Genomic DNA, 18,699 nt, shown 5'->3' on the forward strand with positions numbered 1-18,699 from the left:
TAGAATCTGCCATTCTTTCGGTTTTCCAATCCATGTTTCCTCTTACACAGAAACATTTTTAACATAAAAGAGATAAAGGGAACAGATTTTTTAAACAACTGGAGAACTTGAAATGTGTTTCCAAGTGTGGACACTTCTTTAGAGAGTAACAGCTCTATAATCTCACTGAAATAAACTTTTGGTGAGGTCGAGATGGTACAGGATCCAGGGTCAATATGATAGTAACCTAAGACAGGACAACTGCTCAAAATTGAAGGTGCAATGCTAAAACAATGCTTCTTATTTCCCCATCCTCCATTCAGAAGCAGTTCTGACACCACTCAAGCTTGGCTTGATACACTGGCAATAACATAAAGATACTTCACAAATTAGGACAAACTCCCTAAATAAGTATTTCTATTTATTTCTAAAATTATTAGCTTTCAGAGAGGAAGAAGTACATCCTGCGTAGACAAGGATAGCGTGTTTGTGTTCAAATGATAGTATGACAAGTCTGTAGTGTGCTTCTCTGTCATAAATTTTCTCCTGAGAATGGTAAAACTGAAGTAACTTGTGGTTCTCTAATTTGTTCTTCTCAGTAACAGCACTAAATGCTGGTTTAGAACTTAGCTCTCTACATCTGGAAAAACACTGAAAAATTGCCCATGATTAAAAGTTGGACTTGATGATCTGGGAGGTATTTTTCAACCTTAATGATTCCGTGATTTCCTTAGATGCTTTCTGAGCAATTTCACTCTGCTTGTAAACTAATGAACCTTCTAAGTGGTGACATGCTTTCATGTGCATTTCATAAAACTAAGTGAAGTCAAGCCAGATTGTTCTGTTAGGTGGCTCTGTCACCAAGAGGTGTATCAGAACTACAACACATGTTAGATGGCAGATACTAGCCAGTGCAAGGCACACAGACTTGGCATTCAAACTAAAACGACTTAAGAGCACACAGCTTAATACTCCCTAGTAATCATCCATCCTCAAGGGTAGAAAAGATGGTGGTCTGGATTTAGAAGACTTGCAGAATCAAATTCACAAGTTTTGCTAAAAAAATTTTTAACTCCTGTTCACCAAAAGAATTTAACAGAGTGGGTTATGATATTTACCTGTTATGAATAGGTCCTCTGAACTTCGGGTCAAATTTCCTTGGTTCACCTGCATTTAAAATAAAACAGTATAAAAGCATGTCCTTATTTAAAATAAAATCTGTCCAGACAGGGATGTTAACATCAGCCTTTGAAGAGCATCTTCCATATATTAATATTTAATCATTTTTCTTAAAATCATTTCATATGGGCAATACCAGTAATTCACCAATAAAATTACCTAGGTTTTGTATATGAGATTAAAGCTTTTTTTCTTCCAACTTAAAAATATTGAGGGCCTCACATTCACCATGTAATAAGTTACCTTTAATGTACATCCTATCACTATGCCTATGCACAGGCTCACAATGTATTTGAGAGACAAGGATTATGCCTCCCAGTCACATGCTAAGTGTGTCTGACAGCAAGTAAATGAACCCACCTCTCTGCAGTTACAGGCTAAGAGCTTCTGATTTTCCTCCAGAATCACAGAATGTTAAAGGGTTACAAGAAACCTTACATATAATCTAGTCCCAACACCTCCTGCCATGGGCAGGGACACCTCCTCCTAGACCAGGTCACTCAGAGCCCCATCCAACCTGCCCTTGAACACTGCAAGGGTTGGGGCATCCACAGTGTCCATGGGCAATCTGTTTTTCATGTGGCTATCCTGGTTAGCACAGTTCCAACTGATTCACTCAACACATTAAAAAACCCCTATATTAAAAACCCAGCAAATACTAACCCACCAACCGGTGCTTCTCATGGGGACCTGAATAAGAGAAATTAAAGTACAATCTCACTTGGTAAAGAGTAATAAATAATTACAGTCAAATCAAAATTTTCAAGATTGGGTTACTGTATGAAGAGAAACAAGCAGCTTTTCATTCAGCAGACCAGAATTTGGATTTTTCCTTTTGAAGCTAGCTATTCAGCTTTAAGGGACTTTTTCCTTACAAAGTTCAGTGATTGTGAAGATTTAGTGAACAAAATTCTATGCAATGAAAAATTACTCCTTCATTCAACTGTCAAAGCTACAACACAAATTACTGCTTCAGAGTGCTTTTTCACTGCTTTCTTAAGGATTTCCTCATCTGAATATCCCTGGTATTACACAGTGCTACCAGCCTAAATTTCCTCCCCGGGGCCCCAAAGAAAAATACTTATTTTTGTCAATTAGAGGACAAGTCAGCAATTTCTCAAAAGCAGAATTTGCTTATTAACTACATGCCAGACTTTGTTCTTGGTTTGTATCAGAAAAACCTTATCAAAACACACACACACAGCAGTACAATAAACACAGCAGTTAATAAAATCCTATTTGTCCTTCATCTGAGGTACTCAGATCCACCTTAGCAAGCTCCTGCAACAAAAATATCTTAATACAGAAGAGACCAAAAAAATTAAAACTTTAGAAAAGTGATGTATGACAGCAATGCTGGGGAGTGGAATAAGCTATGCTGTGATGCATGGTCAGGAAAGCAAAAGTACCATACACAATACCTAATGTTGGGCAAACACCTGTATATTGAATGAACAATTTTGAACAGAAATTCCTACAAAACAAATATTTCTACTACAAAATAATTCACCACCAGAACAAAACCATATGTAACATCACACCCCACAGACAGGTTCTGGCTTTAAGGCACACTGAAGCTGAACTTCTGTTCTTTGCTCTTACAGGATCTGTTGAGCACATAAGAACAGCCACACCAGATCACACAAAGAAATCCACCAAATCCACATCCTGAATGTTATAAGGGGCCATATCTGAGGAGGAATGCAACACCAAGGCAAACACTGTAGTACTTCCCCAACACTGATATCACAGAGACTTCCACCTGCATTTTTCTTAACTAAAAGTACTGACTTTGCATTTAATAGCTCTGAGTGAATTTCTTTTTCATTCATTGAAAAATTGAGATTCAAGGAATCTCTATTTACCTTGCATATACTTTAACAATCTGCAATGCTCTACATCACAGAGTACTACAAGTCAATCAAACATTGAAGTACTACCTCCTTTTATCTGTTTTAAGCTTGCAATCAATCAGTTTATTACTGTACTGTGTAACACGGCAGCATGTTATGCTAACAAAAATGTTACAAATTATTATACTCAAATGTCCTGGTCTGCTCAAATGTTTCTTGGACATAAGCCATTTCATAGTTTTGGTCATGCTTATATTCCTTTTCTTACCCTTTACAGTGCTACTACAGACCACTAGAAAAGGAGGGGCCAGAATGGCACAGGATATTCACCACGAACATTGGACGTGATTTATATAATCCCATAATGACTCTTTCTATCTGACTTCAGTCCAGTCCTAACAATTCTAACAGTCTACTTGCTTTTATGGGCAAACATTTTATTGAGTCACCCATTAAGGCTCCAAGTTCTCACTCTTGAATTTTAGTAGTTAGCTCAATCCCAGTACTGGAGGAGCCTAATCTCCAAAGTTATTCAATGTTCTCCTTAAAAATTAGAACAATTAAGTAGAATGAACATTTTGAAACTGTGCAGGTGACAAGTGTTAAAATACTTCTGGAGACAGAGGTATTTATCAAAAAGGATTTTTATAAACAACACTTCAAAGTGAATTTTGTAAAGTAACAAAAGTTGTAAAGGCAAACTCTATCCAGGAATCCATAAGGAACAACTGATTTCAAAAACACTGTTGAGAAGACTCCTAAAGGATTACAGCACACTACAAAGAGAGAATGAGTCAGTCAAGCAATGTCTGCAAAAAAAGCAACACACTTTCAAGATGTACGAACATGATTGAAAAAGTCACTATTCCTTGTGCTTGGGGGCATGTGAGGCCTCAAACGAATAATGGCACTGATCATGGAAATAGTCATTTCTATTCTAGCTATAGAATAGAAATATTCTAGATATACAGTATCTTCTTGTTTATTCAGAAGATACAAACAAATTTGTAGAGAGAGTAGTGGGACTTATTAGAAAGAAGATACTAGGAGGTTTACAGAAAGCAGTAAATGAATGCAACTTCAATGCCTGTGATTAAGCAAAGGAGCACAAAATAACAGTCTTCAATCACCATGCAAAATTTACAATGATCAGTAGTTCTGTTTCCTCTACCAGTTAGATAAGCTAACCTCAGTTGCAGCAAGGATGGTTTAGATTAGGCATTAGAAAAATTTTCAGGACACAATCATATACTGAATCACACACTGGAATTTTCACCACACTAAGTTTTTAAGAAAGGATTATAGAAATATCACTTGAAAACAGGAAAATGTAACATCTCAGCACACAGAGAACCAAATGGATCTAATAAATAAGAGAATAAAAACAAAGCACTACAGGAAGGGACATCTAATTCAAATGGAGACTCTCATCTCCAACAAGCCAGAAGACAGATGCTGAGAAATAGAAGTAACAGCCACTAACAGCTGTAAAATTATTGCAGTACTGCAAGTTCCTTCCAAGAACTGTTCCTCACACCAGCAGTCTCTATGCTTATGGTGGCACAGTGTTGGGCAACATGGCTCAAACCACCTCCTCTGTCACTGAGCTCTTGGTATAAATTCATTACAGAATATGGTAAGAAACAGTAACAACATTCTAAGTTCAAAATACACTTGAATTCACTGTCAGAATTAGTCTGGATCCCTGGAACACTTGTTACAGCTGATCACAACTGTGATCAGTTTCATGGAACAGAAAAAAAAGAAAAATGCCATCTGTTTAATCTAAGTTTTCTAGCTTAATTCTAAATTAATTCAAATTCTCTACTTTATTACTACTATTCTTTAAAAATTCAGAATATATTTTGGGGGAGGTGAGGTGGGAATTATTTATGTTTCTAGTATCTACATTGCTTCTGGTAAAAGCAAACCACCTCCCCAGCTATAAAAGCCCAAATATATTTAGAAAGCAAATTCCAAGTTTTAGGAGTTTGGTAGGCATAAGGAAGAAAGAAGTGGTGAGGGGAGACTTACACCTTTCGCTAAGATTAAAAACTGGGATTATATTTTTTCTTTGCAGATGAGACAGATCTATTTTACAGGCTGCCTTATAATATGAAACTTGTGTATGTTGAAGTAAAATACCATTACCAGAAATAACTGACAAGGTATTTACAAATTCTGACTCCAAATAGCATATTAAGTTAATTGGTACACTTTATCACTGTAATAATTTTAAAGAGCAACTCTAAATTACTTACCTAAAGTAAAAATCGACAATATACACATGTAAAACTTACCTTTGATGTACAATTTAAATAAACTAGCAAATGACATGTGTGAAAAAATTACAATATTGCTAATAATTGAAGAAGTTACAGGAAACCATTTGAATCTGCATTCAAGCCCATTTAAGTCCATTGAAATTACACAGTTGAAATATGTAAGATTTAGATCAGGTGTTTTGAATTGTTCTAAGAAAGCAAGTAAATTACCATGTTTTCCATAGTAGTTTTCTTCATCTCTGTCCATGTTACTGTACCTGGATCAGTTGAGAAGCTGTCTGTATGAGATACCAACTGTGTACTTCTGTGTTGCTAGCTAGCACACTTAACCCAGCAAGCCGAGATACACAAAAATACTATTTAAATAGATTTAAAAATAAAGGTGATTGTCAAGGACTTCTCCAACTAGAACAGAAATTCACAAAGTAGGCAGGCCTTTCTCTGAATAGAGAGTTATCACTCAGTGCCTTGTCAACCTACCCAAGCCAGTCAGTAAAAAGAGGAATGACTCTTATCAGCTTGTACTAACCTACACTGCACACGCAGAAAGGGAAACACCTGCACCTTCCTGCATATGGAAGTGAATATAACCCCAAAAAAATCCTGATGATTTGCTAACTGAAAATAAGGTAAAACACTCTTGGCTACATTTCTGTAGCCTGTGCTACTGTGACAGTAAATAGTCTTTACATGCAACAGATGGCCACATCTTTCTTCCTCTATACATATGACTAGCACTCCAAAGCTCAAGCCATATAAGTCTAAAATGTAAACTGTCTTTTGTATACTGCATTTCCAGTCTTGTCAAGTGGAAATCTATCTGTAGAAGTAGTCATAATTTACTAAATTATTTCTTACTAGTATGTACTTTTTGTATTTCTGCACAGCACAAAAGTGCAGAACAGAAGAGGTAACGCTAGAAGGTCTCAGCATTGTTACTTTGATACTGTAATGTTTTAATAGTGAAACGAAGTACAAGGCATTGTACTCAGTGTGTGAATCAGAAAGCCTGAGGCAATCTCTCCTTTGAAGCCACAAAGGAACAGAATCTATATGTGGTGATCCTGACCAGAATGAAATTTCCATTCTCTGTGGAATATGATTAAAACACCAATTGTAGAATTTTGCAATGAAAAATGTGTATGCTTGCATATGCACTCCTGTGATACTGTACAAGACACGGCTGAACTGCAAGCTGGAACGACAAAAACAACACTTTTAAGTCAGCCCTGTCACTGCATAGTACGCAATGACAAAGAAGAATAATCTCATATGATGTTTAACCAATGATGCCTGTGATATGAAGTCAAAGCCCGTTTTGTTATTAGAGAACTTAGCAGCAATGTTCTAATGTTTACCAAATCAGAAATTTAGTATAACCAGTATCAGGCAACCAAACATTGAAAATGTAGACTGATCTCCTGCAAAATATTAACTGTTGACTGAACCCTGGTACTTAACTACCTCCCAAGACCTCCTGTCATTCTTAGGCATATAGGAAAAAAAAAAGAAATGCATGAGGCCAAATGACTGATTTTACTGTGCTTCCATTCAAGTTTGCACCTCTGTGAAAAGCTGCTTCTCAAAATCTCAATATAGTAAAGGAACAGAAGGCACTGAACACACAGTGCTAAGCAAAAATGCACACTAACTAACATGCATCTGGTCAGCAATATATTACTCAACTTCAATAAACTGCTATTTCTGGTTTGATAACTATTAATTTCTTCAGGTTTCTTCCTGGTGTTTGGTCAACAATTACACATGCCAGTGACTAGAATTGGTACAGCTTCTTAAGAAAATAGTGTTTTTATTACCAAGTCGTTGGATCTGCATGCATAGGCACTGCTCCCCTCTACTGGAGCACATCAGTCAGTTCAAGTAATTCAAAATATTGCTAGAAAAGGCCTCAGCAATGGTAAGGCCTCCGCATACTCAAGCTGCTAATTGAATGTTCAAAGATGCAAGCGCACAAGACAACAAATTAGGCTGCTACCAAATGCACGGGGTGTAGCAGGATTGAAAGAGGTTCATCCCAGTTATGTTTCTTTAAAAAAATCACATTAAGATTTTGATTCTTCTGATGTGTTCTCAGGAGGATAATAAACAAATCCCAACACAAGTTCCTGCAAAACTGATCTATCCCTTTCAGAGGCAGAAACTTCTTGAACATATATAAAAGCCTAAAATTTTCAAAGTTTACAGTCTTAATTTTGCAAAGAATCCAAATAAATATTTGAAATGTACTGCTGTTTAGTGGTAGTCAATTTAATTATACTTAGAAGATTTTTTAAGGCAAACTTAAGACACATTTTAAGCCCCATGAATATTCCTTATGCAGACACAGCCTAATAATCCTAGTAATGTAAAATAATGCATTATTACTCTATGATACACGTGTTGAAGCATCCTAATAAGTCAAAAGATTGACATTAACACAAAAACATCTGTTTCAGTAAGTCTTGTATCTGGTTTACTGGCATGCTGGGGCTTTTTTCCTCTTTGAAAGAAAGATTCAGGTATAATATCATGTGTTGCATATAGGAAAGACCTTATAAAATAAGGGCCTTGTTACCTTTGTAAAATCATGGCTCAGGCCTGCTACTTTGGCTAAGAAAAAAAAGACTATGGGAAAATGACTCAGCTGAATTGGAGGTAGATAATTTATATAACCATTACATGTTCACATCATGGTTTATAGTGGTCGGTAGGATTATGTTTGTTACGTTTGAAAACTATGTAACTGATAATGGGTTAACTGCTTAAAAAGACCTGCTTTTTGCAATTAAGAGACTCTCCTTCGCACCTGCCTGGGGACTGTGCATCGCTTTGCTTCACACCATCATGCACACATAAATTGCAACTATAAGAAAAACACACTTATGATTCCTCTCCTGTGTAATAAATCATCCTAAATGGTAGCTGCCTTTGAAATATCTTTTATGTGCCAGTATAAGTTTCTGGACTGCCATTATGCTACGGATACTGACTCATGACTTGCAAAAAATGGAAGGGTGAAGAGAGGAGTGGTAGATGAGATAAACAAGTCACCTCATCACTTAGCTGTCCTTTTCTTTACAAAGCTGCAAAGACAGAGATCTCAACGTACAAGTCAGTTTCCACCTGCAGTCCAAATTTCAAAAGTGACTGTTGCTGACTTACAGTGAAGCTGAGGGCATTCAGCACTGCTCACAAACCAAGTGCCATTGCTGCAAGTCTTACCAAAGGACAGAATAAAGGAAGAGGGGGTAAAAACACAACACAGTGAAAGGCAAGAGTTTACGGTTTCAAGCAGACCAAACTACTATGAACTAGTTAGTTTTACCCATCATTCAGATTCCTTTGTTTCCCAAGAAGTCCAGGGCATGTGCACAACATAAAGAGAATTGGCCAGGAATCCTGAGGTCAGTGATTGTTCAGTGGAGAAAGCTGACCGTTTTTCTACTGTGGGTCAAAAACCAAGCACTAATTCAAACTCTAAGAATAAAATTATTATCATTGCAGTCTCCTAATTAGCCAGGTAGCCGAAAAAGTATGACGTCATAGCCTCAAGACAAAGTGAATGACAACACGTCGTACTCCCAGATGACTATCAGTCCAAAGATTGTGCAATAATTTTTCCTGAAGGTGACTGTACAATTAACATGCTGTCCATGTTCACTTAACATTAGAAAAAACATGATATAATCTCATGTCAAAGGCCCACATTTAACATTCTCCTAATATTAGTGACAGCACAGGCTATTAGGCTGGTATTGAAACATACCAGTTGTCAAACAATTACTCTCAGAAAGGGGACTGAAAATGTATACCATTAATGTATTACAAGCAAATTATCAATGAACTGCTATTCTACCATGCGATCAAAAACATCAATAGCTAGTGGAACTTTTACAGCTCTCTGAACAACAAACAAAATATTCTCAGCAGTTTGGGTCACACACAGCGCTTCATTACAGTTCCCATTTCAATGTGCTTATTAGCTGTTCCCTCAAATTCTTCTTTGGAGCTGAAATTGTCTGTCCTTTCTTTCCCCAGCTTCCATTTCTTATTCTTGTTCTGCGGCTAATGCAGCAACAAGTTTCATGGAATATCCAAGCAAAGACACAGCTACCAAAATACTTCTGAAATGGTGTGATGTGTGGGAAGAGTATTTCTCTGCAAACTCAACTATCCTGCAAGACATTTTTTTCAAAGTGAGGTTGGGCCCAGGAGACTGGGTGAACTCTAGAACAAAGCAAGTTCTGTCTGTTACTTATGTTTGATGCAACTGTTTTGTTAAATATTTCCTTTTCCCCACGCTTTGACATATTAATCCAGTTAGAAAGGGCTCAATCTTGGAACACACTCTCATGCTTTAGCAAAAACAGCACCTAAAATACAGCCTTGACAATGCTTTACCCAGAAAAAGGAGTGTTTTGAAATAATCAGATGCTTTACCAAGGATCAGAAAATGCCACTTTTCTGTTTCTAGTTTGCTTTACTCCAGCTGATCTAGAATGACAGATGGCAGTTAATGATATTTTCTCCTAGCAGAGTCTCTAACCCCAAATGGTTTATACCATAACATATCATTGTAACTTTTTCTAGTTATTCTTATGCAGTAAAATGCTGCATGCATATACCGTACCAAGACCTTTTCAATAAATCATTAAAATAGCACTTTTATCATCTCAGAGGGAGGGTGTTAACTTCAGCATCTACCACTTATAATCACAACACAGCACTGTTGCAGCTGGGAAAAGAAGTGCAACTATACATGTTTTTTTATATATAAAAACGCCAGGTGGATGAAACAAGAGCTGGATTATTCTGGACTTTGTGTATACCATCTATATGCCACTATTTAATTTGTACAAATGCATTAATTACTTTGGAAGCATGAGAACAGTTCGACTCACAACCTTATGAATAAACTAGTGTCTAATTCACAAAAGCCACGTTGAAACTGCAGTAATCAGAGCCTTGACCGCAATGCATAATTTTGAAGATGCATCTTTCTCTGTATACCAAGGCTTTTTCTAATAGCTGCATATTAAACCAAGAATGGTCAATGGTTGCCTGTATTTGTTTAATGAGTTGGCTTTTTTTTTGAAAGCTAGATATCAAAATCCTAATGCAACATGTTAGTGAAATGTCCAGTATAAAATGAACATAGCTATCACATGTCTCAAGTTGTTCCATAATTTCAAAATTTGTCAGTCAGTATTAGTGACACAATTTTCAGAAAGCTAAGATAAGGTTCTATCCTTTCTCTCCCCTCCTTCCTGCACAGCCTTTTTAAACATTTAAAAATGCAGCTTGTGTCTTGGACACAATGAATTGTCAGGAGTCCAAATTTTAAAGACAATTACCTCTGTTTTATTTCCTCTTATGGTTCTTGATGTCTCGGGGACTCTCTGCCTGGTATGCACTATCCTGTTACTGATGTAGTACGGATGTATGACACCTCTACTTCAGCAGGAAGTGCTTTCTGAGCACATTCAGAAACTGGCAAATTCACTTTTACATTTAGGAACCCACTTTTAAGAGGAACTGTATTCCTGCAGGTAAACATAGGAATTTGAACATAATGTTTACACAATTACAGAATGTAATGTATTGAGTTGGTAGGGACCCTCAAGGATCATCAAGTCCAACACTCCACATAGCACCATCCCCAAGAGTCATATCACGTGCCCAAGAGTATTGTCCAAATGCTTCTTGAAGGCTTGGTGCTGTGAACCTTTTCCTAATAGCCACCCTAAACCTCCCCCAAAATGACTTCAAGTCATTCCTTCAGGTCCTGTCACTGGGTACCAGAGAGAAGAGATCAGTGTCTGCCCCTTCTCTTCCCAGCATGAGGAACTTGTAGACTGCCATGAAATCTCCCCTCACTCTCCTCTTTTCAAGGCTGAACAGACCAAGTGACCTCAGTGGCCCTTCATACAGCTTCCCCTCAAGGCCCTTCACCATCTCTGATACCCTTCTTTGGATGCTCTCTAAGAGCTTAGTATCTTCCTCATATTGTGGTAACCAAAACACACAATGCTCAGGGTGAAGCCGGCCGGGTGCGGCGCAGAGCGGTACAATCCTTCCCTTGCTCAGCTGCTGGTGCTGGGCCTGGTGCGCCCCAGGCACAGTCAGCTCCCCTGGCTCCAGAGCACTGCTGACTCGTACTTCAACTTTCTGTCAGCCAGCATCCCAGGATGCTTTTCACAGCACTGCTTTCCAGCATCTTATTCCCCAGTCCGTCTCTACAGCCTGGGTTGCCCATTCCAGGGGTAGAATCTGGCATTTGCCCTTGTCAAACTTCATATGGTTGGTGATTGCACAGTCCTCTAGCTTGTCTTTCTGGTTTTGTTTTTTTTTTCATTAAACAACAACAAACCCCCCAACACTACTATTACAAAATTAAATGAGTCTGGTACCGAAATCAAATGGAAGGTGTAAAATAAATAAGATAACCTTTTGCTCCAGAACAAGTTATGACTTAATGTTAAGGGTAAAGCAGACTATTAATAGCCTTTCACAATTCATTTTTGGGACTAAGAAAATTTATACCACTAAACCTTTAGCACAAGGTTCAAATTCCACAAAAAGTTTACATCTCCTGGACTCTGACCTTTGATAATTATTATCATTTTCTGTAAGATAGACTCTTGGTCCTACATGATTAATTACTCCAAAATGCACACAATTCATAGATTTGTCACAGTTTTCCATTAAGAACTAAAAACAAATAATTTTAAATTGTCTTTTACTTCTTATTGATTTTTATACTAAGAAGTATTTACTAGAAATCAACTATTACAACCTATTTAGAACCTTCCATTTAAAACTTATGTTGCAAATTTAAGATTTCTTTTTGATGCAAATAGAATACTGGAAGTGGCATTACAAATTATGTTTTCCCTTCTATTGAAGTAGAAGCATTTGAATAAGAGCTTTGTAGGTTAGACCAGTTCAAAACCAGAAAAATTAAATGAGAGTATTCTGTAAAAGAAGTATATACATAAAGTTCTGCTTTTAAATATAACATTAAGAAATTACAATTTATTTTTTTTTTAATTGTAAGCCAGACATACTGATTCACTCAAGACAAACTGCTGCCTCTCACCCCCTTTGTTTTTCAATAGAATATACAAATATCCACTCCCACAGTCGTTTATTCTGAGGGAAAGGGGGCCACAAATTTCTGAAGTATGGTCTTACAAAGTAGCACAAAAATTTTCTCTGGGAAAATTGTTTCTACTATTAAATGCACAGCTTTCAGGAACTCTTAGCCCTATGGTCTATGAGAATCTGGCATGGGAGCTGCACTCAACTGAGACGGCTGATTACTAGAGAAGACAGAAAACCACCCAGAAAATACCCCTATATAGCTTGGAGAATTAGTAAAATTTTAATCAGTTTCTTTAACAAGTCCCTGGATGCCATTATTGTATGACAAGCTGTTGCAACACATTTTCTGTGGGTGTCACCACCATTCTCCTTGCATTCCATCTCTGAAATAAAACCATTCTTTTGCTTAGAGAGATTGAACAACTGTAAGCAGAGCAAGGCATTTTCTGCCCTAGTTCAGGTCTACGCCTCAGGCACGCCCTTTTGGTGCACATGTGAGTGAGAGAAGGGCTAATGCCAAGCCCCATGAGCTCTCTGTTCTGCCCCAGGCCTGGGCTCACCACAGCCACGGGACGTCCCCCGCCAGCCGTCTCTGGAGAAGCTCCGGAGCAGCGCCGCGAGGAGGCCTCAGCCAGGCCTGATCCCCGAGCCGCAGCTCGGCCGGGCCCTCGCCATGCACGGCCCAACAGCTTCGCGCTCCTGCCCGACGCCACGGAGCCGCCCGACCCTACTCAGCCCACGCGGCCTGACTGCTCTGCCCGCAGCACCGGCCCAGCGCCAGCTCTGCCTGCCGGCCGCAGGCTGGAGCAGCCCCGGCCTCGCTCGGACCTGCTGGCGGTGCTGAGCACCGTACAATAGGCCCTGCCGGCCAGCCCGAGCCCGGAACTGGTAGCCCAGCTCCTAAGGCAAACCTTGATCTGGCAGCGGGATGCTTACATAGAGAGTGACTAATTGATTTTTATTAAAGAACAATGTAACACAAGTCCAAGCATTTTTAACATTAGTAAAACTTTTTCCCTCAAAAGAATATTCTCCACAACAGCTGAAGGGTTGTTTCACTCAAACATTACTGAATACCAATAGATCATGTCTGCAGAGCAGCGTCTGGTAAATTACCCTACATAAAGCTGCACAATTTAACATATGACATGTTGATATTCAAGGCATTTCCAAAGCTCGAAAATGTCTTATTTTGCCTTTAAAAGGGGCATTCTTTGAAGCAAGCACCCACAGTTTCACTGAAAGACCCACTGCCCAAATGCATGACCAACTTTTGCACATGGTTACTAGTACTCAATATGCTATTAGAATACAGAAATAAAACCGTTCAGATGGGGATTTGGTGACTCATAAGTATTTATGTTTATTTAACATTGTACATAAAATGCATTATTATTATGAATGCCTGCCTTTCTGTACAGTCTCTGTACCGCATACTGTCTGGTATAATGAACAAAGCACCAGCTCCTGGTTGTTTCTGAACCATTAGATATGCAGTGACAATTAAGAGTTTGTAAGGCTATGTTAACTAGATGCAGTATTTTAACAGGCAGGCACATTTTCATTTATTTTGCCTTCATTTCTGAAACTTCTGCCACTTACTGTAGGATGTTAACACTGCTCTGTAGTCTTAGCAGTGTTAACAGTGGCTCTGTGTCTGGAACAGTGAACACATTCTCTAAATTATAATACAGGCAGATTCAATTTAATAATATATTTGAGCAAATACAGTTGCTGAGAAAGGGTCAGAAGTAATGCTTTATTCCAAGTTTTTTCACTTTTTAATAAAAACAGACTTCTACTGTATTCTCTATTTTGTCTTCATAAAAGAAAATACTCTGAAATCAAAAGCTTGACTTTACACAAAGCCTACTGTATCCTCAGACAAAAGAAGAGGACTGTGACTTTTCTGTAGGCTTCTAAAGGAACAACATAGTATGCTAAGTTGGTGTGCATCCTTTGAGCCAGGTTCGATTCCTAGGACTGTTAGCAAATAAATAATCCACTATTAGTTACAGGTTTTTATTCCTCAAAGAACTTCTTGGCACAATTAATGAGAGATTGTTACACCCTAATGCAGAAAACAATGTCTCCATACATTTCGTTACTAGGTGTTACAACAACGAAATTATTAATTGAATGGTGATCTGAAAACTGAAATATTTTGAAAGTAAGAGGACTAAGTCTGGAAAATTTCAAGTTAGCTGGATATCTGTAAAAACTGATACACAGTGACTCCTAAACCTGTACACAGACTGACTTGCAATGCTACTATACCAAGTGCTGTGCATTATGAGAAAAGTCTTTCTAGGAAACGACCCATTTCTTGCAGAAGCAGGTGTCAAGTTAGTGTCTAAAGCACAGAACTGGCTCAGATTCCCCCTCCATTTCAAAAGAAAAATACATGATATGCTCATTGTATAAGACTAGGTTTATTATGACTCGTTTGAAGATTTTCCATTTTGTGATGGGTAACCTAAACCGAATTTGGAACTTGTCTTCTATTGCTGCTGGTGCATCAACTTAGAACAAAACAACTGAAAAGTATAATCCTAGATGTAAATCCACATCTAGACTGAAATTATTATAGGATTAAAGCCCATATATATGAATCATTAGATGTGTATCAGCTATATGTAGAATTAATGAAGACGTGACCACAAAAGATAAAATCTTCTGGGAATGCTTCTTATTGTTCAAAAGAAAGGGTACTCAGTGATAACCCAGCCCAGTATCTGCTTCATTACAGTAATGGGCCATGGGCCTTCCTTGCATCTTAACAAGTGTTCAGGATCCAAAAACTGGACATTTGGTTAAATATAGATGCTGAATCAGACCCTTGCTATTTTGTAAGAGAGGAGATATTCTTACAGACTTCGCAGCAGCGCCAGAATAAAACACACTCGTTATACATAAATTATATGAAAGGTGTATTCCAGCTGGAATGTTTAACACATGAATATTTAACAGACTGACAAGGAACATGTGTAGAAGAAACATCTCAGACAAATCAAAACCAGACCAAAATAGGAGGCAAAATAAGATTTGGGGAGATTCTCAGAATATGTATTAATCTTAGCAACACCAAAAAAGTTTTTAAGAGAGTTGTGAAAAAATATGAGAAGATGGAAGCTGTAGGAATAAGAATTTGGTTTACTGTGATGAAAGATCAGAAAATTCCTTCCCAGTCTCAGAAGTAGAACAAGTCTTATCTTCTTACAAAAAGTCACAAAATCTTACAAACCCAAGCATTTTACAGTCCTAGATTCAGCTTTATGATTGCAGATGTACCTTAACATCTTGAGAATAAGTAAGCAATAAAATCATAATTATATAAGAACTTGCTGACTGGAAGTTCTGGTACTGTTTTCTTAGCTAAAAATGCTTAATATTAGGCCCAGATGCCCAGAAGTTAATCTCAGGTTTAATCTCCCACTCATTCCTAGAAACTGATGTCTTATATTTGGTAAATATTAATAATCATGTAAATAATAACTGGAAATTAATTTCTGCTCATATATGTGATAAGGTTGTAATATCCTGTGAAAACTGTGAAATCCTAGGAACTGGAGGCAAAATAAATTTTGCAATTTGAGCTTTTAGCATTACAGTTTTATTGCTGAATCAACTACAGTGCTTTTTTCTTAGGGTCATCCGCCACTGAAAAGAACAGTCATGAAATAGTATACTACTAATAAACAACTAATACATTGTTATTATTGCTGTTGTTGTTACATGTCCCCATTAAAACTGCAATTTTTGAAGAGGTACACATTAACACCCAAGTTACTTACACTTTTCTGTGCAATGTATGAAGCCAGTTGCAAGTACACAGATACCAAACACGTGGACTGAAAACAGGTAAGCTTAACATTCAGCTATAAAGGTGCTGCTAACATGCTTTGCTACATGGAATTTATAGCAGGAAGGTTTCCGTGGCTAGTAAGTCTGCTCTTGGTGCCATGAAGAATTCTACTCTGTCTTTCCCAATGGTATTCTAAGCAAATGCCCTCAGGACACGTGTACCTTCAGATACTGTGCTTAAACTCTGTAGGTAATGCCTAAAGAAGGCATTACCACAGGACACCTAATCTCATCTCTTGTGACCTTGAAGGAATTGTACATCAACAGAAATGTTATGGTCTGCAGTCTGAATTTGCCTTCTCCAATGAGACACCACACCATAGTATTAATTCTGATGAACCTCTGGTTGATGCAAACAAAAGGTACTGCAAAACCTCAGTGTGTAGAGGGAAGATTTCACAGTGCATGCTTGTACCCTACTTTTTCCTATGTTCCGTTATTCCACCCCTCTCTTAAAAAAACAGAAAGTGAGGAGGAAGACATTATAGCTGTACTATATTATGTATAAATGTGAAATATGTGAATTTATTATCACCACTCACTAAATATTCCAGATCTCTGGAGATGCTAAAACACCCCAAACTATTAACTAACAATTTTGCAACAGTTTTATTTTACCTACTTTTTATTTCCATGTGTAGTCTGTGAGCATACACACACATAGATTTTAAATTTTAATTGGAAGGATTTTTTTCACTGTGACTCTAAAATGCAAGGTTTTACAAGGTGACGTGTCCACATGTTATTGAATAATAACACTTTTTGTCACCTATATTTAGCTAGCAGGCTACATACATTCACTGTTCTGCTAAGAGAGCAATCCCTTCATACTAGGGACATCTTCGTGGAATTCTTCTGGCTAAAAAATCAGTAGAAAATGTTCAAGGATTCGTAAGTGCTATTTCCATTATCTGTAACCGCCAAGGTCCCAGGTCCTGTAATCTGTTTCCTTCTGTTCTGTCAATGTCCTTCAACCCTCATTTCCTAGTTCACATTCTTAAGTTATTCTCCATCCTGAATCACAAATTATTCTCCCTTCTTTTCCCAACCACATTTTTATTACCATTCTGCTGCCATTTATGAAACAAGACTGCTCCTGAGTGACATTTCCATTCTGTTCACCCTTAGAGATAAAAATGTTTTATACATTTTTAATGTGGAGAGCTGGTCCAAAATCAAAAGGCCATGTAAGAAGGTACATAAAGGCCAATCAAATGAAGGGACTGGTGCATACTAAATCTACTTTCTATACCTGAATACATAGCACTAATTAAATATCTCAGTGAGCAGTAGCATTTGTCTAGTCTCCTCTGAAATTGTGTCATTTACACTGCACCATCACCCATTAAAACAAAATCAGCTCTTCATGTCTCCTAAAACATTTTGCCAGCCAAGAATCAATCTGTTTGGAAGCCTGTCACAGAAAATAACTGTGAAGAGTGACATCAACATTCCAACAATATTGTAAATTATAAGGTAACTAGAAACTAATTTGAAAAAAGAGAGATGTTTTGTAGAAACAACTGTGTTGACAGAGAGATTAATAAAAGGAAATGTCCAAAAAAAGACTTCATGTTACCAGAAGAAAAATACGCAATATACATTCCTTTCTTGTGTATAATTCAGCATTAAGAATTTGAAAGTTGAGATTCTAAATCTTGCAAATCTTTTTTAATTTGCTCAATTAAAGACAGGTATCTGTATGGGTTCCACAGGAAAGGTCCTGGGTTAAGTCTTTCTTGTAAGTCAAATGAGACTTGAACTAGTTGAACTAGTCTGAAATAATGGTTCAGAAACTCCATCTTTCTCTACTGCTTCTATATTGTATCTTCTCTCTCTCTATTTTTTTTTTTTAGACAGATGGGGTTCTTAAAGAGCAACCTAAATTTGTGTGGCAATTATTACAGAATTCCAAGAAAAGCTGCAAACATATGCATTAAAAATAGCAAGAAATTTTGACTTTCTCATGCTTTAAGCAGCAGACCTCATGCCAGAGAAACTGATGCCGAACTATCAGAAGTTTTTTGACTGCCCTTTTAGTATTTTCTGGAAGGTTTTCTTTACTCTAGTAACCCAGTTTGGTCTTGCCTAAGGTGAAGAGAGTGATTTATAAACTGAACTAGGGGAATAAAAAAATGAAAATAAGCAGATATATGGGATCCTGTTACAGGCAAACCACACGGACAGTATTTAAAAGTTATGATCACTGTCAGTAAGCCAAGGGGAAAACAGTACTGATTGACAGATACACTTGCCTGGTGGGAGAAGCTTGGTTTCCAATCTCAGAGTACTAATTTTATGTTAAAGAGCTCTCAGAAAAAATAAATCAAAAGAAACAGAGAAACAAAAAAAAAATCACACAAAAACCCAAACAACAAAACCAAAAAAACCAAAACCAACTTATCCAGGATTTTCCTTGGCCTCTTAGCCAGCGC

The 18,699-nt window shown here is 37.5% G+C and overlaps 1 protein-coding gene across 5 annotated transcripts in view; it reads right to left on the reverse strand.

Moving 5' to 3' along the window:
* The window catches only part of SLC44A5 (solute carrier family 44 member 5), a 68,624-nt gene that overhangs the window by 37,076 nt on the left and 12,849 nt on the right, over nucleotides 1–18,699 (reverse strand). For all 5 annotated transcript variants that reach the window (XM_063166365.1, XM_063166364.1, XM_063166361.1 and 2 more), the window contains exon 2: nucleotides 1,098–1,146. In XM_063166365.1, the coding sequence (XP_063022435.1) occupies nucleotides 1,098–1,146 (49 nt within the window). The remainder of the gene's footprint in view (nucleotides 1–1,097; nucleotides 1,147–18,699) is intronic.

The sequence above is a fragment of the Melospiza melodia genome, chromosome 11 (genome assembly GCF_035770615.1).
Source record: "Melospiza melodia melodia isolate bMelMel2 chromosome 11, bMelMel2.pri, whole genome shotgun sequence".
NCBI lineage: Eukaryota > Metazoa > Chordata > Aves > Passeriformes > Passerellidae > Melospiza > Melospiza melodia.